The sequence below is a fragment of the Crocodylus siamensis genome, chromosome 4 (assembly GCF_052110815.1).
Source record: "Crocodylus siamensis isolate JL-2025a chromosome 4, ASM5211081v1, whole genome shotgun sequence".
NCBI classification, from domain to species: Eukaryota; Metazoa; Chordata; order Crocodylia; family Crocodylidae; genus Crocodylus; species Crocodylus siamensis.
In genome coordinates, this window is record NC_143398.1 from 203,977,708 (window position 1) to 204,003,070 (window position 25,363).

General features: G+C 39.5%; 1 protein-coding gene across 4 annotated transcripts in view; it reads right to left on the bottom strand.

Moving 5' to 3' along the window:
• The window catches only part of MAP3K20 (mitogen-activated protein kinase kinase kinase 20), a 128,028-nt gene that overhangs the window by 85,836 nt on the left and 16,829 nt on the right, over window positions 1-25,363 (bottom strand). For all 4 annotated transcript variants that reach the window (XM_090045459.1, XM_090045456.1, XM_090045457.1 and 1 more), the window contains exon 3: window positions 4,598-4,685. In XM_090045459.1, the coding sequence (XP_089901585.1) occupies window positions 4,598-4,685 (88 nt within the window). The remainder of the gene's footprint in view (window positions 1-4,597; window positions 4,686-25,363) is intronic.

Genomic DNA, 25,363 nt, shown 5'->3' on the forward strand with positions numbered 1-25,363 from the left:
AGTCCAGCATCTCTCACAAGTCTAAGAAAGAGAGATGACTTGGTGAACAACTTAAATATAGCAACAACAACCATGAAACCACCATGCTCACTGTCTGTCTCAAGGCAACCAAATCTGATAGCAGGATTGAAGTCTTGAACTTTGAAAACGCAAATTTCAACAAGCTCAGGTCACTGGTAGGGGAAGTGCTGCAGGACCAGAAACCGAACATGAAATATGCATGAAGAAAGGTTGTTCCTTAAGGACACGATCCTTGAAGCACAAAGGAAGTCCATTCCCATGTGGAGAAAAGGTAACAGAAGGGCTGGGAAGCTCTCTTGGCTAAACAGGGAAATCACATTCCTCTTACGAAAGAGGCTAATAAACAATGGAAGCTCAGGGCAGGCCCCAAGGAAGACTACACAATGTCAGCCTGCACTTGTAAGGAACAGATCAGAAAGGCTAAAGCGGTGACTGAACTCAAATTAGCAAATGGGAATCAAGGACAACAAGAAGTCCATCTTTAGGTACAGTGGAAACAGGAGGAAAACACATGGGAGTGTGGGACCATTGCTCAGCAGCTCAGGACAGCACTTAGGAGAAAACTGAATGACTACTTTACCTTGGTATTTCACCAGGCCACAGGGAAAATCATGCCAGGTAGGGTGCAAAATGAGTAGGGTAGGAATGACTGCCTTCCTACTATTGCTGTAGAACTGGTGTGTGATCAATTAAAAAAAATTAGACATATATAAGTCAGCAGGACTGGATGAACTTCATTCGAGAGTGCTGAAGGAGCTGGCCGAAGTCACTATGGAACACCTGGCGAAACTCTTCCAAAACTCATGGTACTCTGGAGAGGTCTCTGAGGACTGGACAAGGGCCACTGTTGTGCCCATCCACAAGAAGGGCAGGAGGGAGGACCCGGGTGAGTATAGGCCAATTAGCCTAGCTTCTACGCCAGGGAAAATCCTGGAAATTTTCATCAAGGAGTCTACTTGCAATAAGCTTGCAGAAGGTAGGATTCTGAACAACAGCAAGCATGGCTTCATCATGGGCAAGTCTTGCCTTACCAACCTCATCTCCTTTTAAGACCAGGTAACTCACCACCTGGGTAAGAGAGAGGTCAACACTGTATACCTTGACTTCCAAAAAGCCTTTCATCTGGCATCCCACAATGTCCTCACGAGAAAACTGGAGGATTGTGGGCTTGACTCCAAGACAGCCAGATGGGTGAGAAACTGACTGCGGGGTGAGTTTTAATGAACGGATCTGTGTCATCTTGACAGGAAGTGGACAGTAGTGTCCCACGGGGGTTGGTGGTTGGTTTAGTACAGGCAGTCCTTGAATTATGGCATTTTGATTTACGGTGATTTGCCATTTATATCCACGTTATTACTTATGGCGCTGGATCCTTGCACTTATGCACTACAGGGAAATTTACAATAAGAAAAAGAGGGCAGCAAAACAAACATCCCTGGATCAGTTTCTCAAAAAGTCATCGAGTGGCCCTAAGTCTCCCCAAAATCTCCCCAAAGAAGCCCTTCTGAATTCCATGACCCTGATGAAGGTGTTCCTTCACTTTCTGATTAAATGAAATGTTATGTAATTAGTTACTGTATTACCCTGTTTAATCAATTTATATACAGTACACTTTGGAAAACTTTGTACTGTACAGTGTATATCATTTATAGTTGATTAAATCATTGATTTCAATATGGTGTTTATGGTAATTTCTATGAAAAGTTGGGCATCAGGCCCTTAACCAGGAACATAACCCCTTATTATAGCACTGTTTTTATGGGAAAATCAGATTTGACTTGCATCATTTTGACATACAGTGCCTTTTCCAGGAACGTAACCCACCATAAGTCCGAGGACTGCCCGTACTTTTCAGCACCTTTATCAATTATTTGGATCGGGGGGTGAAGAGTTTACTGTCCAAGCTTGCAGACAACATCAAGTTTTGGGGGAACGTGATTACGCCTGAAGACAGGCTACAGATACAGGTGGACCCAGACAGGCTAGCAAGTTGGGTAGATTGGAACCAGATGAAGTTCAGTGTTGAGAAATATAAAGTGCTCTACCTGGGGACGAACAACCCCCTGCACACCTACAGGCTTGGTGTTGCCAAACTGACTAGCACCACGAATGAAATGGTCCTGGGGGTTATAATAGATCACAGTATAAATATGAGCCAGCAGTGTAAATCTATAGCCAGCAGAGCAAATAATAAATTGGCATGCATCAATCAATGCATCTCCAGCAAAACCAAGGAAGTTATTCTTCTTCTCTACTCAGCACTGGTGAGACTGCAGTTGGAGTACTGCGTCCAGTTCTGTGCACCACACTTTAACAAGGACATGGACAAACTTGAGAGAGGCCAGAGAAGAGTCACCTGTATGATCAGAGACTTGCAAGCCAAGCCATATGAGGAAAGGCTGTGGGACCTGGGACTCTTCAGCCTGAAAAAGAGAAGGCTGAGAGGCAACTTGGTAGCAGCTTACTGCTGCTTCGGGGCGTACATCAAGGGCTTGGTGAACACCTGTTCCACAGGGCACCCTTGGGGAAAACCAGGACTAATGGCCATAAACTCTGGGAAGACTGTTTCAGACTCAACATTTGGAAAAACTTCTTCAGTCAGGGTGTCCACACTGTGGAATAAGCTCCCTCCAGAGGTGGTGCAATGACCTACTCTGGAAGTCTTCAAGAGGAGACTGGACAGTCACGTTGCTGGAGTTACTTGACTGGACCCGATGATCTTCTGATGTCCCCTCCAGTCTTACAGTCTATGAATCCATGAAAGGCATGGGCGATTTCACCCTTTAATACTAGTGGTAAAGTCCTGGAAAAAGAGTTCTAACTGCAGCTCCCGACAAACTGTTCTGGGCCATCCTGAAACTCCATGCCAAGAATTCTGTTTGTAAGGCACTATTTATGCCTGACATCTGACATGTTATAGTGCTTGGCTGAAATCCCTTGTCAGCACTCCTGCAGAAAGCCCAGTATAGCTCTACCATCCAGGTCCTTGATATTTCTTGTTTCCTTGGCACCATAAGCTAAACTGTGATCCAATGGAAGAACAGGCCTTTAAGGTTAAAAATCATTTGAAGTATAGGACAGTACAAATTACTCTGTCTGTCTCTGCATGGAGAACTGGACCCTTGTGAAGCAAGTATGGTCTCACTATTTATGCAGTGGGATTCCAACACTAACTTTCCCAGTTCCAAAAATCAGATGTCATTGACCAGTGCGGAACTTGTCCCCACTGCTTGTGCTTATCTTCTGTATCTTCCTGAGAAGTGGAAGCAGTGGGAACGTGTACGGGAATCTCTTCTACAACCTGCATACATGACCATTTGTTCTCCATGACAAAGTCTGAGTCTCTGAGAGCAGCTCTCTCTTCATCAGACTGGCAGATCGATCAGCTGCTGGAATACTGACCATCTGTGAAAGCTGGTTGAAGACTTCATGATTCAGATATCACTATGTATTGCTGACTGCATGTTTGCTTATCTTGTTGACCTTACAGGTTAGTTCTCTTTTCTCTTTTGGAAGGAGCCAGATTCTTCTTCTGCCCATTCCATTATTTCAAATACTTTCAAGTAAAGACTGAGCTGCCCGTTCTCCTTTGGTATGCCAATAGGATACCACACGTTGCCCTACTGGACTATGAAACAGTTATCACTCAGGTTCCTTTGGAATCTTCAAATGGAGAGCTTCACCCCTCTTTGCTCTAAAAGACCCCTACTGGACACTGCTGAGGACTATGTCCCTAGGAAGCTTCTATATACATTAAAAAGTCAGATAGAATGAGGGAGGCACAATTCTCGCTACAAAGCAGGCTGCACTACTACTCCAACCTGCCTCCAGAATTGAAGACAGAAAGAGAATGAGACAGACATCTCCACTATGGGAGAAGATGGGCAACAAAAATAAAATAAGCTCACAACAAAGCTTTCAGAGCTATAACAAGATGGGCAGATACCCACACTACATCTATAAGGCTGTCAAGACATATAGCTCATAGTTTGTAAAAATAAGTGTTTTTCTTCTCTTTTCCATACTACCTTTGAAATATTAAACCTATTACAAATTCAGTGGTGATGAAAGCTGCCTACAAATAATGTAAATATGTTAGGGCAGGTGATGTAAATTAAAGATATACAAACAAAAGCAAGGAATGTCCAAGATTTGGGAAATAAGGCTATTGCATAAGGTCTGCATGACAGAAAAATTGAATTCAAACTGAGTACACACTATGAAATGCATTTATGCAAAACAACAACAGAAGTTTTAAAAAAATTCCATTTGGGAAGTTCTAAGTTCATACATTAGGAAGAGTTCCCTGTCCCATAACTCATTCCATGCAGGTTCAAGCAATAAAATTTTCCAGCCAGAAATACATCTATATAGCATTTTAGTGATATAATTGATACAGGGAGAAACAGAAACACAATCCTACTTACATCATTATAATTTGTTTTATTTAGATATTAAAAGTCAAAAGGGCCATAAAATTAAAATAGCAAAACATACAGTTCAGCATTAACGTTAATATCCAACTACATTAGATGTTTTATACTATCAAGAAAAGAGTTAATAGAAGAGTTCTCACCTGTAACAATGCCATAATTAGGAGGTTCAAGAATGGCTCCATAAAACTGAATGATGTTTTTGTGACTGAGCACACTGAGTATTTCTGCCTGTTTAAAAACCAAGGAAAAAGGTTAGAAAGTCACAGATAAGCATATTTATTTTAATAACATAAGACCCTTCATAAAACCACATTATGTCCATATTGAAATTCAAGGTAATGTCCCCTGTCCCCTGCACCTCCCACCCCTCCAACCCCACCCCAACATCATGGGGAAAAAAGCCTCATCTTAGATTTGAATAACAGCCTAGGGCAGGTAGTGGTTCTGTTCCTGTTTTGGCCCCAAGCTCAGGTTGTCTGTGCAACAGGGAAAGGGGTGCACAATGGAGGGGGGAAGCATTGGAGAGTCTGTGCCACCCACCCCCTGCCAGCCTGCACCCTCCCTTTGCTTCGGCCTTAACCCCTGCACCTCAGCCTGGCTTGGAGCTGTTGCCTCTGCTTCTTCCTGGCTGGGCAGAGTGGAGCCAGGCTGAGGCCACCACTGCTGCTGATTGTCTTAGAATCGGAACAAAAAGAGCAGCAAAAGATAAGTGGTGGGGCAAGGGTGCATACAGCTGGATGAGGGGGCAGGCATAAGTAGCTGGCAGGCAGCAGGGATTAGACACAGGCACAAGGGGAGGCTAGGGGACGTGGCAAATGGCAGGGGGGAGCAAAAGCTGAAGGGCCAGGCACAAGGACGGGGGTTGGAGTGGCACACAATGTAGGGGCAGGCACAGGCATTGTGGGGCAAGGAGAAAGGGACATGCAGCACAGGGGAGCAGAGAGTAGGGAAGCAAGCAGGGGGTGCAGGGAATAGGGGACAGGCAGTCGGGGGGGCACAGGGGAGCAAGGGATGTGAGGAGCATGGGGTAGGCAGCGAAGGGGGAGGGGGGACAGGTGACAAGGGGGCAACAAAGCATGGCAAATAGGGACTTGGGTGACAAGCACAGGCATAGGAGGACAAGGGGCAGGGGGCAAGGGACAGGGGTCCGATCCCTTGCCCCCTACCACTGCTTTCCTCACCACAGCAGCGGAGGAACAAATTAAGGTTATCTTCCACTAATCAGATTATATCTATGGAAAATTATAACATATTTATAATTTTCCATGGAAAGAATCTAATTATTGGGGGGTGTGGAAGGAATTATTTTAAATTCAGAGTCGTCTTGGGTTCAGGTAAATATGGTATCAATCAATCTAGAAGGAAATGTGAACATGGAGTATTCTCCCTAGGAAACCAACTGGTTGCAAAATTCTGTAGAGTGTAGGGGCGTAGGGTGTTTCATTGTACTAAACATTAGTAAATTTAGTAACAGAATAGTTTAATAAACATGAAAAGATTTTAAGTGTGTTATTGATTTCCACATACATATGGAGCTGAAAATGTAAGTTTACAGCATGCGAGCACAGACATATACCATTATAAATGATTTCATAAAATCATGCCTTCTGTGAAATATCAGATTAACTTCTGGTTTTGTGCTAATTTGATCAGTCATAAGTGTTTGGAAAAAAAGTCACAATCAATAAAGCAGTCAACTCCATTTAAAAGAAATACATTTAAAAAAAAAATGTAGGATCATGATCCTTTTAACTTGTCAAACATTGATACAGCAGATACAATCACTGTACAGAACACACATAAGCCAAAGACAAGCTAACCCAATGGCTAAATTTTTACTGGCTGCCCTAATCATTGTACGTACACACGTACACACACACACACACACACACACACACACTATATAGATACATTGTTATTTGCATACAAAATGAAAATTGAAAATTTTCCCCTTTTAACATGGGGGGAAGGCCCCTTGTCTTTGATTCAAGTATGACGTGCAGGGAAGCAGCTCCTGTAGCTCTGGAGGAGCACAAGTAAGAAAGGAACATGTGGTGCTGGGGCAAGCTGCTTGACCAACCCAAACTTCCCCCCTACCACCACAACCAGTCTTAGGGACTGGATTCATCTATATATGTGAAAGGGAATTTAATTTTTACCTATCTAAGAAACTAATACTTAAAGGCTGCCTATCAGGAAATCAAGTCTGTGTCTGAAACTTAACTAGAAAAGACAGAGACAGACAGAGGGGTATATCCGTTCATAAATGCAAGTTTCTCAATTCACATCCAAGCCCAATAGAGCTACCTAAGTTAATTGAGTATCATAAAAAATAGTGGTTATTCCAATAGCATGGTATAGAAATAAAAGTAAGTGCTTTCTTGTGTGGCCAGATGCAAATTTACATCCTGAGACATACAGTGGAGCTATAACTAAAAGACCACTATGTGTGCTTCATTTTCATGGTTGGGATACCAGTATTCAGCACCTGTCAAAAGTCTCATGCACCGTTTGTCCTGGGTCATTTTGTTTGAGGTCCCAAATAGAAAAAGAAGCAGGTGCTTTGTACTTTTGGGTTCAATTCCTGGAACTACCAACAGGCAAGAGGACTGCTCACACTGCATGAATGGTAGCATTATTACTACTGCAATACCAGTCGCAGGATCAAGGCTTAAATGTGCATCTTAAAGTGCCATAATGGACAACAGGAACATAGAGTTGGCAGTTATCATAAAGTGAAGTTCACTGCTATTACAGATCATCAGCTACAAGATTATATTCTTTGCATCAGGTACCAAAAATAATTATTCTACACCAGAGGTGACTAACTTCCAACCCACAGACCACATCCAGTCCACATACAAGGGGTTTTGCTGGCATCTGGTGGCAGGGGGGCTTCAGCTGTGGGTGCCTTCCCATGCTGCCAAGGGGAGATGCACTAGCTGCAGAAGAGTCCTAGTCCCCATCTGGCTCACCAGAACAGGTTCCCTACTGCAGTTCTACACTACTACTTTATTTTCAGTTTAGTGACATTTGCCTTTGTCACATTTAGTCAGTATAAGGCATTAATGTACCAGTTACATTTCAAACATTTTATTTTTGATCTTACACAGATGTTCATATCTCTTAATGAAGATTTAACAGACGCCAGAGTAAGCTGGTATATAAAAATGGAAAAAGCAGCTATTAATTGTCCATAAAATGTCTCAAATCGAGAGCTGATAAAAAAATCCCCCTAAGGAAAATGATGTCTAAAGAAAATCTTTTCTGAACATCTTTTAAATCACTCTGCTATTCTTAGAGTTGGAGAATCTACGTAGTTTCTTTCATATTTTGCAATTTTTCATGGCTGCCAAGCAATAGTAGATCACATTAGACAATTTAGCAATACTCATTCCCTGTAGCGGGAACCAAGCAAATGGTCGTCATTCTTACCCATCCACCTTATCCAAAATTTCTTCTCCCATTTTGAATTGGATATGCTACACATAAGTGAAAGCTGGTGAAATTTATGTAGCGAATACAGCAATTGATCACTAAAGGACAGACTTTCAAAGCTATTTAGCTGCCTAAGGATGCATATAGAAACCTAGCAGGATTTTCAAAAACATTTATATTCTTAACCCTCGTTTAAATCACTAAGAGTAGGATATCTAGATGCTTTGGGAGATCCCACTGGTTGCCTATCTATCTTTAGAAGCCTAAAAGACAATTGTAAATCCAGCCCAGCCCAGTTTCTCACTGGAAAGCCAGTTTACTTATTTTATTCAACTTGCATGAGAGTTAGCAAAATACCTAGGTGATATGTATGCAAGAAGCTCTGCATGGATTCTTTCATCCTATTTCTTTTTTTTCATGAAAAGAGAGGAATATTATTTTTTTTCAAAATTACTATTAATTATGAATAACTCAAATGACTTCAGAGGAAATTACTGGGGTGTAGGTTGTAGCCGTGTTGGTCTAAGGATATAGGCAGACAAGGTTCTTTGGATAAATCTGGTATCTTTTATTAGACCGACTCAAATAGTTGGAAAAATTCTTCTTAGCAAGCTTTCAGGTATAAATACATCAGGCTCAGGAAGCATTTGCAGTTAGTGTGTGCTGTTCCTGGATGGAATGAATAGTAAAGAAGTCAGAGGCAGTCTGACAGGCAAAACAGGCAGTCAGTGAAGATGTAAATTGAGGTGTCAGTGGGTGAGAGACAAGATGGGGTGGGGAGGGGAGGGAATTAAAGTAGTTGGTAAATAGTGGAGATGCACATGGGGAGTCAAATGTTAGGTGGGTTCAATGTCTATATTTACAAATACAATCGCAAAACTTCCACAACTTGGAGCCCCATGCATCCTAGCTAAAGGACTCCCACTGTGGGGGTGTCCCATGCACCCCTGGGTCTAGAGGATAGCTGCTGTGGCGATCTCCCAACCCCAAGGGTGCAGGAAAACCCCTGGGGCAGATGATTATTGCAGGGTGCTCCCCCCCACCTATTCCAGGTGTGTGGGGAACCCCTGGGGCCAGAGGATCACATGATCTCTAGCCCCAGGGGTTTCGGATACTGCAGCTGTGATCCCCAGGGTCTAAGGGTCACCCACCCCCCAAGCCCTGGGGATCACAGCTCCCATGATTCTCAGGGCCCAGAAGTGCAGGAAACCCCTGAAGCCTGGGTGCTGCAGCTACCAGAATCTCTCGAGGGTTTTCTACTGGGCATGGCACCTGCTACATATGCAAATTAAAGCGGAATAGCAACCAACTAAAATGTAACACACATTTTCAAGGTCTAACTTTATAGCTGGAGTTTTTTATTGCTACTTTGCAAGTGTAGGTGGTCTCCAGGTAACTGTACAATTAACCAGTTAACTGTGCAATATCTGTAACTTGTAGAGGGAGGCCTAACTGGTTGGTTAGTTTAACTGGAAACTATAGTGCTACTTCCTCCACTTCCCTAAGGCTTAGCATTCCATCTCAAGATTAAAATGCAGATCATTTTTAGACCATTAGGCCAAACAGAAGCCAACCAACTTTACTGTTAATAAATCATTTAATTGCACAGCATGACACTTTCGCTCTATGCAAAATTACAGGGTTAGAAATATTTAGCTTCTCCAGCAATCTGATTAGCAGAACATCCTAAGTACCTTCTAATATTTATTAATATATTGTGCAATAGAGGTTGATTGTTTACTTTTCTGTTAAGAAATATTTGCTGTATTTATTAAGGAAATCTTCAATAGCATTTAGAAGAATTTAAGGCAGTCCTGAAAAGATTTAGTTACAAATTCTTGCAGCATTTTCAGGGTTTTCAACTCCAGTATGGAAGAGCTGAAATCTTAACTATTCCCACAAAGTTCTCCAATTTGTGAAAAATGGCCAGTTGGAGTAATTATCAGAACTAAAAAAGAGTACACAATTCTAACAGTAACTATTTTTAATACCAAATCTTTATCCATTGCATGATAAAATAATGTTTGGCTTTTCAAACACATTCTTAAGAATAAAGCATTAAAGACTGTAATATATAAAATTAGCATTCAGTCACACAACGTACCAGACAATATGAGAAAAAGAATCATTAAAGGCTGCAGGGTGCTGAATTTTTCAATTGATGTAACACTTCTATTTGATGAATTACTAAATCAAAAGAAGTCTAACCATGATTTTGCAGTTTTATATATGTATGTATGTATGTATTAACAAAAACGACCCCTCAGGCCCTTTTTAGTCTATTCTAGAGCTTCCAGTGATTTTGGTAGAAGCCGGAAATTATCCATAGCAAATATATCAATTTTACTATTTTTATTACTATTATTTCTAAAGTTAACTTGAATAGGATGCTAAATAAGTTTATTTTTTTTAATTTAGTACTTTAGGGATTATTGTCCTGCTATGCCTGAATCTATATACTGTAACTGATGATGTGAACTGCCCTTTCATATACAATTAACTTAAGTAATTTTAAAGGATTCCATAATTACTCCTAAAGGTAATCATATGACTGACTTTAGAGAAACGTTAAGATGTTTGAACATTGATCTGAAAAACCAAACAAGTAAGAAAACCCTCCTTATTCAGACTCCCCAGTTAATTGTTTTTAGAGTATTTCCTCATGAAGTTTTACAGGTAAGGGGCCGGGGCGGGAAGGGGTGGGGTTGAGTCTGGCCACCCAAGGAGAACCTGAAGAGTTGTTATTTAGCAGAAGCCAATGATTATCCAGTTAAGGACATGTTTGTTAAAGCCATTAAATCTTCTTTGATATTAGCAAAGCAGGATACAAACCACAGGACTTCGTCACATTGTTAACTACACGCAAGCAATGTTAACATCTGCTTTGATGAAAACTCTGTTTTCTCCAAGTACAAATATTTCATGGTTGATTCGAAAATGCAGTCACATTTTGAACATCAGGGTTGCACACAGACTAAAAATTGTGTGGGTTTTGTTTTTGAATTTTTAAATAATACACATAGGAGATTACTTGTCCTAATTTAACTCAGTTTTTCATGATCCATTTAAAAAAAAGTAAAATTTAAGAATAATTAAAATATAATGAAATTATCTGATGTTGATAAGGACAGTCAGATAGTGACTATTATGCTGATGCAGTATTAACTAGCCTCACAAAAAGAAAAGCTACATACTCAAACTGACACTGCAAAATTTTAAAAAATAACAACTCTTAAAAATGGTTCATACATTTAAAAAAGTTAGAATTGCAAGAGCATTCCATTAACATCTAACTCATATCCCAAGATACCATATTTTTGTCATTAATCCTACACTTTTTAAATAGGTCCAGTAGTTTCAAATAGGAAAATTAAGGGATCCAACTAATTCTCACTGCTGCATAATCCTCCAACACACACTGTATGCCTACCTGTTTTATATTCCACTTCACCAGCCTTAACACTCCTCGTCTGTATTTTTCCCCTCCCTAATAATGGAATTATACTGCTGGATGTAATTATTTGTGTGGTAATGAACTAGAAAGAAATCTAGGCAAGGCATCTCAATTTTTTTTATCCCAAATCCCAAATTCTGTAAATACTGTAATGTGTTACTGAAGGGGGGAAGGCATATGTTCATCTTCTGCTATTATAAATTTGTTGTTGCAAGCTTACGTTGTGTATGTAGATCCACAATTTTACATTTTCTATCAATTGTATCCTGTAGCTACAAGCACGTTATGCTTTCGTAAGTCCCTAATACAGTAAAACATACTAGCATTAAAATTCTAAAATAGATTCTTTAGATCAAAATTGGATTTAATAATCTATAATTTGCATATAACTGCTGAAGTTTTAGGGACAATTTAAAAGCTATTATAAATAGAATACAATGAGCTTCAAGGCTTCCCTGTTCTACATTTTTTTAAATGATCACAGTTAAAAATTCTAGAAAGTAGAGACTAGTAACTCAGAAACTCCAAGATATTTTCCCTGTGAATATACCTTTAATATCTGACAACAGATCCTACAACTGAGGTGACAGGAGCCAGTGGCTAACTAATGGCACATTAGCAGACCTCAGCAAGTGTGCAAAGCCCCAGTGACAAAGTTAGGCCCTACCCACATTGACTGCGATTGTACAATCAACCAACTTAATGAGGGGGGAAGAGGTTGATGAAAAAAGTCATCACTATAAACAGTCTTTTAAATCTGCTAAAATGTGGCATGAAGCAGTGTATATCTTGACCCTTATCAAAACTTTGCATTCATGTACCCATTACAGCAAGATCTAACAGAAATGTACAGACTAGATTGTTTTTTGTTATAGTTACCAACTCTGATTTTTGTTCTGGTTACTACTGTCCGGTTTGCAACAACAACACCATTCCAAAACGGTGATTATGTAAGTTTGGAGGGAAACAGAAGTAAGGTTTGAAACATTCAGAACATTTTTTTAATTATGTTTGAAATTATAAAACATTATTTGGGACAGGTTTAAAAAGAAAGCCATCTCAATATTGCAATAAAGTAATATTCAATTATTAATGGAGTAAATTAGTGATCCATGCTTCAAGTTTAAAATACCTCAGCTGCTAGAAAACAGCCTCATTTTCCAGCAGTCATCCTATGGTATTTTGGTAGTCTTAGGGACTGTAGTTATTCTATAGTGTGTTGTAAGAAAAAACTTTTGCCAATATCAGAGGTGATCAGATATTGACTGAACGCTGCTATTCCAGAAAATAGCAGAAGTGATGAAATATCAAAGCTTTCCAAAAGTCTTCTGAAATCATATCACAGTGATGTTGCCCAGGATCTATCTGACTGGGCAAATGCAAGAATTTGTGAAGAAATCATTTTACAGACACTAGAAAATTCAATAACAGTAAAATACAACACACATAACAAACTCTCCCTTCAGGGGTCCCAGAACTTTGGAGCTTGAGAAGAGAAAATGATTAAAAATCTTTCCAGAAAAGGGAAAAAAGACTGGGAACTGAAGTGGAAATTTCAATGCAACAATCAAGTACTATGGACAAGATAGGCGGCTGGGGATCCCTACTGCTTATCTATAGAAAGAATACTCACAGCATGTATTTAAAAAGAAAAAGAAGACAAAAAGAAAAAGAATCATATTGTTTCGCAATTCAATAAAAAAATCTCTAAACAAGAACAGTTTCTAATCTTTTGGAGATTCAGAAATTTTTTTAGAGCTCATGAACTAGAGATTTTATTGAAAAATTAGCAAAGCCTTCTGCAGAAATGGCAGTGACTACTCCGGCATAGACGCTGTTCCTCTGTTCTAAAGAGATTATCATTTTTCTGGTGAAGTATTTTTTTTTCAAATTCACTAATGAAAATTGTAAACTGCTCTAGCTAAATTGTCAGGCTCCCAATGAGTGCTCACCTTAAGCCTCTGTCAGAGTTATGAACCCCACCTATCACAACTAATGAGCAAGACAGTTCTTTAGGTGGAACCCAGTATTTGGGACCACAAGATTGTTAAAATTGCACATAAATCTTCCTTCACCAGACGGATTGAGCCCAATCTACCTGAAAGAGAACACTGCAAGATGTGCTATCTCCTTGTTACTGGGGGATTGTTTATATTTGTACTTTCTAAATAAGCTAGCACCATTCCTGCAGAAGCTTCATTTCTGTACTCCATGCCCCCATATGGACTCAGCCCTGCGATGCTAGACAAGAACCATGAATAACAATCCAGCCAAAGAACACTTATGGCTTTGTTCAGATTATACATCAACTAATATTTTCAGGTTCAACTGGAGGGGAAACAGCCTTTTCCCTCAACATAAAATGGTAACTACAAATAAAGTATCCCCTCACAAAATCACATCAGATCAGGTCAGGTCTGTTGCAAGGCTGCTGTAACCACTGGACCACCATAAACACTGTAACAACCCTCCTCCACTCTGCCCTGCGTTTGGCTAGCTTTGTGCATATAGGAATCAAATAACCAAGGAAAGGAGTCAAATGGTTAAATACACTAACAATACTAGAATAAAAACTACAATGAAAACATTTTTTTTACTTGGGATTTAGTGAATACATCAAAATACTGCAAGTACAAAAGTCAAGACTATATTTTCCTCTCATCTCTCCAGAGTCTTCAGGAATTCTCTCTTTCCTCACCCTGTAGGAGGGAGGTTCTCCCTACAACCTTTCTTTCCACTTTCTCACCATGCACCCCCCATGGTCTAATCTCAGCAGTCAGCCACATTTTTGGGCAGTGCCAAAAACACCCCAACCTCAACCCACATCTCAACTGGGTGTGGCAGATGCAGACAGCAGAAGATGCCCTACTCAAAATAGTAACTTTTGCATGAACAAGAGATCCAGCCAAGAACTGGAAATAGATCAGGGGTTGGCAACCCCTGCCACGCATGCCAGAGTGAGGCCATTTTGCTTGGCCTCCAGTTGAACCTGGTCTATCTCCAGTTCTTGCTCACCCAAAGGTTACTATTTTGACTGGGGCATCTTCCAGCAAGGGCTAAACTCCTGGAATATATGAATCCAACATATAACACAACCCAGCCTTGCATACAAATCTTTTTTTAACCCTATACCCTCTCAAACAAAGTTACTGCTAGACTAACAGCCTATATTGGCAGTTGGCAACCTACAGCCCAGAAGGATGAATGCATCATGCAAAGGTCTGATCTGTTCCGCATTATATTAAGGACATGCCAATTCCCAAGCAATTTGACCCAGTCCACATTTTGCTAATGGCACCCCAACTGCCTTCACACTCCAGCCAGCTGCTACAGGCCACCTAGGGAGGATCAGGGCTGTTCTTCCTCACTGCAGCCTCTTCTCACTGTTGCTGGAGCAGTGGGAGCAGTACAGCAGCCCATGGTACTGGCTGGGTTCCAAGATGTGGCCTGCATTTGCAAAAGGCTGCCAACCCCTGGCTTATATCATACCCTTTTATCCACATCTGTATGCTTGTGAGATGTTTGGGAGCAATGCTCTAGGCTAGGTCTCAGTGGTTACAATCCTTCACAAAAACAGCAAGAATTCAACTTTCAAGTTTTTATTGACCTGAACTGAGAAAGGTTTCTTTTCACTGTTTAGGTGGAAAAAAACATGACAGCCATATTTTTGCATAAAATGCAACACCTACAGGCAGAGCTATTACAAAGCAGTTGGGCATCCGTGGCAGCAGAACACATGGAGGCAGCAGCAACTTCCAGCTGCCACTATGCCCATGGCATGACTATATAGCGGTAGCAGCAGCTGATATTTTTTCCTCTCAGCTGTCACCTATGCAACCCACCAAGTTGGCACCCCGGACAGCTGCCCTGGTCACCCCACCCTAGTTATACTACTGCCTATTTGAAGAGATGGTCAAAAAAGTCTTAATGAAAAGACTGGCTATGTCAAAATTGCTTTCATTTTGTAAAATAGATTAATTTTCTGGTTTTGAAGGATTTTTTAATAGTTCTTACTGGAAACTGTATGAGTTTTTTAATGACTGTGAACATATTTAAATTAAAATTGATATTTCTATGATAATAGTGCTTGTGGCAAAAATATAATGACAATGAAAATATTGAAGCTCACCTTTAAAAAAAAGGACCTTTCAATGAAAAAGCTTCATGCAAAAATATCTGAATGCAAACTCTACCACTGTGTTTATAACGTGTATTTGTTACAAACACAGTAGTAGGGTCTGCATTCATATATGTTACATATATACATACATAAGTGTACATACATACGTGAACACACATACATACAAATATGTGTACACACACCCCCTCTATCTAAAGTTCCCACAACAGAGAGATATAAATGCTTATTATTTGATAATGTTATTTATTGAGGACTTGGTTGTATTCCCTTTTGAACCTCAAAGAACCGTAGAATGCTTTAGTTATTTAAGTTTAGAACCATCTTAATTAAAATAAAATGTCTACGCCAAGAACTACTGCAAATGATTTTTTTAAGACAGTCATTTAAATAGAAATATTTCCAGACCCTCTAGGAACTGGCAAGTGCTTTCGGCTCTACTATTTCAAGGAGTTATCCTGCTCCTAGGGAAGTTAACTGCAGATGTTTTGGAGTGGTAGATAAACAGAACATTTTCACTACCACCAAATCTCCCAAAAATAATTCAAAGAAGTATATAAGAAGGATGGCCGGATACTAATGCATATTCTGGGCGCATATTGGAAAAGAAGTCCAGAATATATTTCACAACACCTAGAAGGATGAACACATCTATTAAGACCCAGAAAGATCGTAACACCATGCAACCCTATTTTACTTGTATTTTTTTTTACTTGTGTATCTCTGCCAGTTCAACTGAACCAGATTTCAACAATCCACATCTTTATACTTAATTTAATCTCTCTTTTAAAGATTTTATTAGACAGAAAAATAAACCTGAACAAATGTTAGACATAAAAAACCCAGGATCCATATACATATATATTAGCACATTAGAAATGTTATATATATATATAACATATATTTATATATAGAAAGAACACTTATGCAAGTATATTATTCCAGTTTTGGGATTCAACATTTCTTTCTACCATTCCCTTGTAGGGGACCTTTATATACCTTCAACATGACACAAGAAAAAGAAGACTGGAACACTATATTATAATAGCACACGAGAACCTAAGAGATTGGGCTCCTTTGTGCTAGATGCCATATACACAAGAACTGAGTCCCTTTCCCAAGCCCTTACAATCTAAAGCCACACAGAAGACACAATAAGCAGCTCTAATGACAATTCTGTTCAATCTGAACTCAACAAGCAAAATATTGAAGTACTGAAGTGGTTAATCAGTGAATCAGGTTGCCTCTATTTAAATCCCACAGTTTTTCTCATTGTAAGGAAATGTCACTCCCCGCTGCACTATTTTGTGAACAAGAGAATTCTAATCAAAACGAAAAGAATAGCTCTGTATCGATTAGCACAATGACTGCAATATCGACTCTGCTTGGTTTGTATCTGTGTTCCTCTACGAGTTCCTTGAGGTGCCTGAGGACCTCTGATATAGGATCATGTTTCTCTCCTAACACTGTGGAAGGCCCAGGGCTCAATTTACCAAAATCTCTCCAAAAAGAGCAATACATATCAAGTGTCCACAACTTTTTGCTTCAATTTTTGGCCTGATTATGGCAGAGATACACCCCTGTTCACTTTGGTCAAAAAACCTACATTGGCAATGAACTAAAATCAGAGGTCCAATCCTGGACACTCTTAAACCACTTAGTGCTCCTAAGTGCACTGTGCTGGAGATGTAGAACCTTCTTATCATCATACGCTGTCCCATTCTCCAGAGCAAGGGATGTAGCAATTAATTCCTGAAGGCTGTTTGAAGTCACACTGAGGACCTGATCAACCCTTAGGCTGCTTCAAGATCAGATAGGTGCAAAGGTAACTGAAACTCACCTCCGCCACCTTGCCCTTTCTCATCCAAGTTTGAGCTAAAGGCAGCTTGACTGAACTAAAGAATTCAGAAGTCCATAATGATTCTTCTGCATTTGATTTAAATCAGCCTTCAGTAAACCTGACTGTTAAGCACTGCTGACATGCATGCACAAACTCTGAAAGAAGTAGCCATGCTGTATTCCTTCCTTTCTAAAATGTTCATCCTCCCAGCACATGGTCACAGGATTCTATTCCATTTCCCTTCTCACTCAACAAGGACTGTATTAAAATTCAGGCTGCCTGGATATACTGCAAGAAGCTTCAGTTGCAATGCCATCAGTATATAAATAGCACTTAGCTCAAGGTGTCAGTTTTACCCACCCAGGGTAAGTACAGACAGTCAAAAAGCCCAAGGCTGAATAGATTCACAGGTCTAAGATGCATAGATTAAACTGATGAGCAAGTAAACAGACTTCTACTCTTGTTTCTGGAAATTCAGCTACATGCCTTCAGTGGCCCAGGCCAGAAACCCTGGGGCACGAGAGCATGCCTCCCTGCTGAGCTGGAGCAGACAGCTTGGGCCAAGGCTAGCTTTCTGACCTTATGAGGGGGGATTGGCAGGGGAGGTACCTGGTATCCAGAGATGCTGGGGGGCTGTGAGTTAACATGAATCTGGAGGGGATCTGGAACAGAAGTTCAATAAACCATTTTAACCTAAATCAGTCAAGTCTGACATCCAGGTTTCTCTTAAACCAGTTTCAGCCCATTTGAAAGCAATTTATGTGCACTGAACTTCTGTTGTGTTACAGATTAGAACTGGTTTTCAATCACTTATAGTGGTTTGTGTGTAATTTCTGACCCTACTCCCAGAGAGGACAGACATTATTTTCCATCTGCCTGGCAAAAGCTGGAGCTTGAATGAAAGCTACAAGATGTTGGGTAGGTTGGAAAAGACAATGGGAAGTGCAAGAGGTTCCCTTCCTTGAGTGTGGATGTGGTGCTGTCTTTTGTTATCATGATTCACAATTCCCTCTAAGAGAGCTTCTGTCTTTATAAAAATTGACATTTTGAAGGCTGTAAGTTTTATATTAGACACTAACAGTTATCTATGTCTTGACTGCCTCCAGATTAGTTTACTGCAGTATGTTCTAGTTCGTAGTTTGTCTGCAGACCTTTCAGAGATTTCAGCTGTAGAAAGATACTAGCTGCCTTCCGCAGTCAGTAATTGTTCATACATTAATCATTCTGCTAAAGATGCAGGGGTTTACCTTTATAGCCTGATTTGTGCAGCACCCCCACAGAAGTCTAATTTTGGTTTTAGCTGGTAGAAAGAGTCTGTGCTTTGCCAAAACACTACATTTTCAATGACAGTGAAAAGTTCAACCAACTCAATTAGGTATCCAACTTTAGCAACCCACATATGAAAATAATGATCTTAATGTTGCTTTAGATTCTGCATTGTTGAGAAAGTTTGCTCTCTATCTCTTCTCACCTTCAAAAAATTAATGTCTTTTTTGACAGGCATTTTTGAGGCACAAAGATCTTAAGGCTACAGAAACCTCCTGCTTTCTTATATACACATTGTTTAGTTTAGAAAAATGTACCTTTATTATTGTGCATGTACAAAAAAGGTTGGTAGCAGTCTTCTGAAAGGATTCCTTTTTTGTTCAAAGGGTTCATTGAATTCAAATTTTTGATAGTTTGTACAAAATGGCATAGCTCGAATTATACTGGAGTTGTAAAGTTCAGATCCTAATTCTTCAAATACATATTTTAAATTAAACAGTGTTCTTAAAATATATATAAATGTCATTATTCATTCCTCTTTTAACCACTGTGGATAGGACTGGATTTTAACTGTAAAATTATGTATAGCCTAATAAAGGTGAAAAATCCTCAGCTGAAGCATGACAAAGGGACCCCTCCATCCCTTCTCAATTTTTCCATTGCACAGTTCTCTTAAAAGAGGTATCTCACAAGAGAACCTGAAGAGTGAAAGATTTAAAGTGTGGAACTGAAATGCACCTATCAAAATCAGAATTGTGATCCAAACCCAACCAGCTGTCAAATCTAGCAATATGAATGTATGCACACTTCTGCCTAATAAAATTTGAATCAAACACTTTGCATCTGATTCTCCATGTGAGCTTTTATGCAAACTTCTAAAGTGCAAGGAATCCTGGGGTGGAAGAGCTATTCTGAGAGCTTTCACATAGTTCATGTAATTAGGGAAACCACTTCCTTTGATTGTAAGTGTTCAAAACAGCTGAATTTCTTCTGTCAAAGGAACTCTGTGATTTGGGTCATCTCTTGTACTTGCTCTTTCATGTTTCTCAAGATAAGAGGTGAGACTGTAGAGCACATTATTTAGGGAAAAAAAGATTCCACTTTTTGTTTTAGGGATTGAACTTAGACTATTCAAAAGGCTGTCATTTGGAAATCTATCTTTTTTTCCCTCCCCCTGTTTCCTTCTTTTTCTGCTAGGCTCTTCAGTGGCTCTAGTGAACATAGTCCAAAATGCCAATTTAAGGCTAAGAGAAAACTGGAATATGGTACACAAAGAAGAGGGTTGTAGTTTTTCTTTGTTCTATTTTGGCTGAATATGTAATTATAAAAGAAGCTGTATTTGCAAGACCTTGGTCACCGTATCATGTTAATTTTTTTTTTACTGTTCTAAACACTGACCAAGTAAAATGAAAAAAACATAGACAGTTTGAAAGGTAAAGGAAGCTACTGCCCTGATATTTGAAGGTATCTGTGGGCTTCTTTCTTTCCCAAAAATGAAGTCAGGTCACCATTTCAAGGAAAAGAACTTGTCACTGGTACTAACAGCCAATGCCAATACTATTTCTGTATCAAGTGTCACTTATTCTGAAAGAATTTCTCCAGCCAAACATTCCTGTTAGTGTTGTTACTGAACACTCATCTCAGTAAAGTCTTGTGGGGGGAGGAAAAAAAGCAATGACTCTATTTCTAAAGGATAGTTTTTTGTTTGGGGTTATTTTTTTAAAGTAGCATACGATCTCATAGTGCAATTTAGAAAAATATTAAATATGAATGGTGGGTTTGCTAATTAAGAGAAGGATTAATTCATAATGTTCCCAATTAGAGAATTCCCTTACTAAGGGATAGGGACACAATGATAAGTTTGATGCAAATACCTAAACATATATAATAAAAGAAACCAGATGTGAAAAGCCAGCTAAGTTTTGGACCAGTACACAGTATAAGGTCTATTACAAATGCCTGTGAAGGATATTACCAAGATTTAGAAGGAGAGCTGACTTTACAGCTCTGATTTTTACGCTTCTGCCTCTAAGCACAGCCTTCACCTTCATATGTAAACTCATTACAAAAAGGTCATCTCTGCAGAGTCTCTTATTGGTCTTAGTACAAATGATTTTTTTTCAAGTTGATAGCACGCTGTAGTCATTCATGTGTTTCATTGCTACTAGTTTTCCTTGTTTTTGACAGTCAGTCACAAACAAAGGAGAAAGCATGTAATTAGACAATATATTTCCAAACCCCCCCCCAAAGGGACAGGAAGAATTTGATAATTTTGCATCTGAAATAACTTTTTAAAACTATTTTTAAGAGTAAGTTTTCAAGTCAGAAACTCCACTAAGCTGCACCCACCTAGAAACAGAATATAACTAACTTCAGTGAACACAGGACCCTGCGTGGAGACTGAGCTGTCATTTAGAAGTGAGGTTCCTTGACTGAATGCTTGCAAAGCTAACCTGGCAGATGTGAACTAAAGCAGATCAGTTCAGCACTCTCTTCCTACCTTTGACTACAGCTCACCTTACTTCAGGTGCAGCTACTGATTGCTTAGTAGATCTTTAATAGTCTTGTTTGTTTTCACTGCTGCTACTGAAAGCCCCATATCTCAATTGCAAAAAGTAGATTATTTACTTATCTAAACAGCACTATAAAATTTTACCTCTCCCCTATGTTCACCATATCATAATAATGCTTTTCGGTGTTGACAGTGACACTGCTATACATTTTACAATAATAATCAGACTGTTTTTCTCATAAGCACTCAATCATCTGCAGCCTTGTTTGTGTAATTTTACACAGTGAAAGAGGAAAAAAGACAAAAGGATCTTATTCTCCCCTCTTTTCTTCTGGAAGGGCCAAGCACAAACCTAGCAGGAAGCTCCAGGTTAGTGCTGCCATAGGGTAGAGAGACGGCCTAGCGCCCAACTCTCCAGATCAGCCAGCAATTCAACCCAGAACACTGATGATATAATAGGAAAGGTAGCACTAATAATATTTAGCCAATAGCAGGGGTTTCAAAAATAGTTTTTAAATTAAAAAAATATTTAAGTTCAATGTGATTTTTCTTTTAAAATAGCAAATTATACAAATAATTCGTAACCACAGAATCCAGCAGGTGGGGTTGGTTTCAGCACATTTAGAAAAAGGAGCACTGTGACATTTTTGTTATTTGTCTTCCTTGGCACCATTACAGCAGTGCAATAATGGAAACTGCCTTCTCTTAACGTATTTAAATACAAGAGTTAACTAAGAAGCTGCTTTCTACATTTTTTGTGCACTGCACAGCTATGATAAACAGGAACTAAATGTTTCTTTATAACTGTTTATATAACCCTCTTAAAATGAAACTTTCTTCATCAGCACCTTAGTCAGTGGAGGTAGGTAAACATGAAAGAACCTTTACAAGTTTGTTGTATCCTTTTTACTTAAAAATTAAGAGAATTTACATTCTAACCTTGACAGTGGCATCAAAATAGAATATATTTTCAACAAAAAATATATTCTAATATATCATCCAGCTACTTCATGAACATGCAATATAAAGAAAATAAGCTTAGCAAGCAATGAACACAGATCACAAAAAGGAAAGCATTTGTACACCTGCCATATGCTTTACTGTTATTCTCAGGGGAAATAAGTAGTTACTGAAGAGCTCTTTATTATTTGTATTATAAAACACTGAGATTCCAGGCTAGGTCTAGGTACCAGACATACATATAATGAAAAACTGTTCCTTCATTCACCACTTTATGTTGCCATTTGCCAATACAGAAAGCAAACGCACACTGTATGCATACACACATTCAAATAATCTGGGAGAATTCTCCTGTTTGTTTTCCTGATAGAAAAAAATATCCAGTTGCATGTCCAGACATTCAAACAGAGAGGCCCTGAAGAGTGGACATCCTGCAGTACTGACGCTATGTAGCTAGGGGAGGATGACGGGGGAGGCAGGGGAAGGCTGTGCATATACCAATATCTCCATATCCTCTGCAGGTTCTTAGTCTGCCTGGCAACAGATGGTGATTGTGAAGGAGGTGTGTTTTGCCTCCTGCTGCAGCAGCAGAGTCCAGCAAGCAACACACTATATCCCTGGGGAGAGGTGATACTGGAGGACTGTGGCCTCTTTCAAAACAGCTGTCCCAGGAGAAACTATCCTGGGAAGGATTTAAATCTGGTTGCTCCCAAGTTATTTTTCTCCCAGGGAAGCCATTTTTTTCTGGGAGAAAAAGCGTAAACATTTTTACATTTGTGGTTTCTCCTGGGAGAGCAGTGACTGTCCCAGGAGAAACTGTATGCCTGTACAAGGCCTACTAGTCTAAATTACTGAGCCAAAGCTTATTGGCTTAATCAGTAAATACTAGCAATATTTATGTAAACTTCTCCAAAGCCTATATAAGAAAAAAAATTTGCTGCACGAAACTGATTTCTAATTCAAGCTCCCTGCTTGGTGTCTCACAGTCCAATAGAGGGGAATCATTTTACCACAGTGGACGCGTCTACACATTCATTACTGTGACTTAGATACTGCGCATTTAGATTAGTACTTGCTTAATAAAGTACCAACTAAATATGCAGTACCTGGAGTTACTGTGCAGTAGCACTGATGTATGGTTATTTAGTGACGCTTACTGTGCATTAGCCTAATAACACTGCGCAGTGGGCTGTTAACACAGTTTGTGCTGTGATGTGCTACTGCGCAATGTTATTAGGCTAATGGGCAATAAGCATCTGTGTAAACGCACCCAGTGTTTACCAAATTTAAACAAGGATGACAAAATAAATGCCTTCTACCACCCAACCCCTTACGTGACCCATTTCAAAGCAAACCTGTATTATTACATTCCAAACTATTTTAAAATAACTGCATAAATGCGATACTCAAAACTTTCATTAAAAAAAATCTATAAACAGTTGCAGAAATAATGTCCAAACTGTGAATTGATTATTAACTGATGCAAGGATGTGTGCCTGAGTCTGCAAACATGTGAACATCTGAAACAACAGATGTGAGAAAAATGCAACTTGGACACATTAATATCAAAGAGCCATTAACAATCAGGTCTGAAGACAGTTAAGATGCCCACAATAAGAGTTTTGCAGTAGATCATTTCAGCAGAAACTTTGGGTCACTGAGGAGGTCAGAGGAGGTGACACACTAGGGCAGCTGTTTGATGTCAAAGGATAAATGAGCATAGATTAATGAGCAATACAGCCTTCCCTCCAAATTTAAGATTTTTTTTCATCTCTTGAAAAGGAAGAGGAAGGTGAGATGCAGGCATTTTCTGAGGCTTAAAGCTTCAACAGCTTCTAGGACAACAAATATTTAAGCCACTCCCTGAACCTCTCTGGAGTTAAAAACCACAATTATCCTATGTACCGCTGCTAAATACTGAAACTTCCAATGACAAATTCTGCAAATCAGTAACAAAACAACAATTTACAGCATACTGAAAATTTTAAATTTTGAAATAACATAAACCACGCTACTAAAATAAAGAACAGTAAGAATATCATCTTGATGAACAGGACACACTGGACAGTTGTCAGCATCTGCTCTTTCCACAATCTAATCAAGGTATTTGGGAGAGATGCGTAGGCAAAAATCAAATCTAGTTTACATATTAAATTTTTTAACAACTTAATAAGCAAGAACAAGATTCCCTCCGTCTACCTGATAATTTCTATTCCACAGTTGTAAAAAGCTGATGGTAAGTCTTGCTTATGTTCAAACTATGTAGCCAATTTAGATAAACCAAGTTTCAAGATGATTTAGTTGAAACCAATTCAAACCCTTGTGTACATGAATTTGTTTTAAAGAGGTTTATTTCAGTTTAGCTTAAGTCAAATCCTAAATGAATTTTAGATAACCAAAAATAAGTCTGGCTTTAGAGAAATATGTAATAATGTCTACATTCACTAGAATGTCAGGTAAATTTGTACTTTATAGATTTGCATCTGTATCTTATAAAATTCTACTCATCCAAGGAAAGACTTATTTTAAGCAAGTAGGTGATCCAAAAAAATCATCAGCATCATCAGCAACTGTGGCAAAGTAAACTCTAACAGATTATGGCCAGATTCAGACATTACACTTTTACTGGTATAAGCAATAGGAAACTAATCTCTACCTATAGTAGAACAGAAGCTTGGCACACAAAACTGGTCTATACTTGTAACAGAACAAAAGTTCAGCACACATAGATTGGTTTAAAAATTGAGGAACCAGGTAATATTTGCCCACCCTCAACCAAAGGGCTAATGTGTGGTCTGTTTGTTACAGATCAAATTATGCCACTTACAAAACTGTGCAACTTAAATTTATCCTGCCTCAGGTTTTTTGAATGTCTGTACCTAGCCTATGTGAATCATAGAATCAGAAGGGACCTAGACAGATCATCTAGTCTAACCCCCTGCCATGGGCAGGAAGGAGTGCTGAGGGTGCCAGGTGCCTACCCAGTCTCCTCTTGAAGATTTCCAGGGAAGGTGAGAGCACCAGCTCTCTGGGAAGCCTATTCCAGGCTCTGGCCACCCTTACAGTGAAGTAGTTCTTCTTAATATCTAACCTAAACCTATCCTCCCTCAGCTTGTGGCCATTGTTCCTGGTGACTCCAAGGTGAGCCCTGGTGAACAGACTTTCCCCAAGTCCCTGCTGCTGGCCCCTGATAAGGTTGTAGGCAGCCACAAGATCCCCCCCTCAGTCTCCATTTGCGGAGACTAAAGAGATTCACGTCCCTCGCCTCTCCTCATAGGGCTGGCCACGGAGGCCCTCA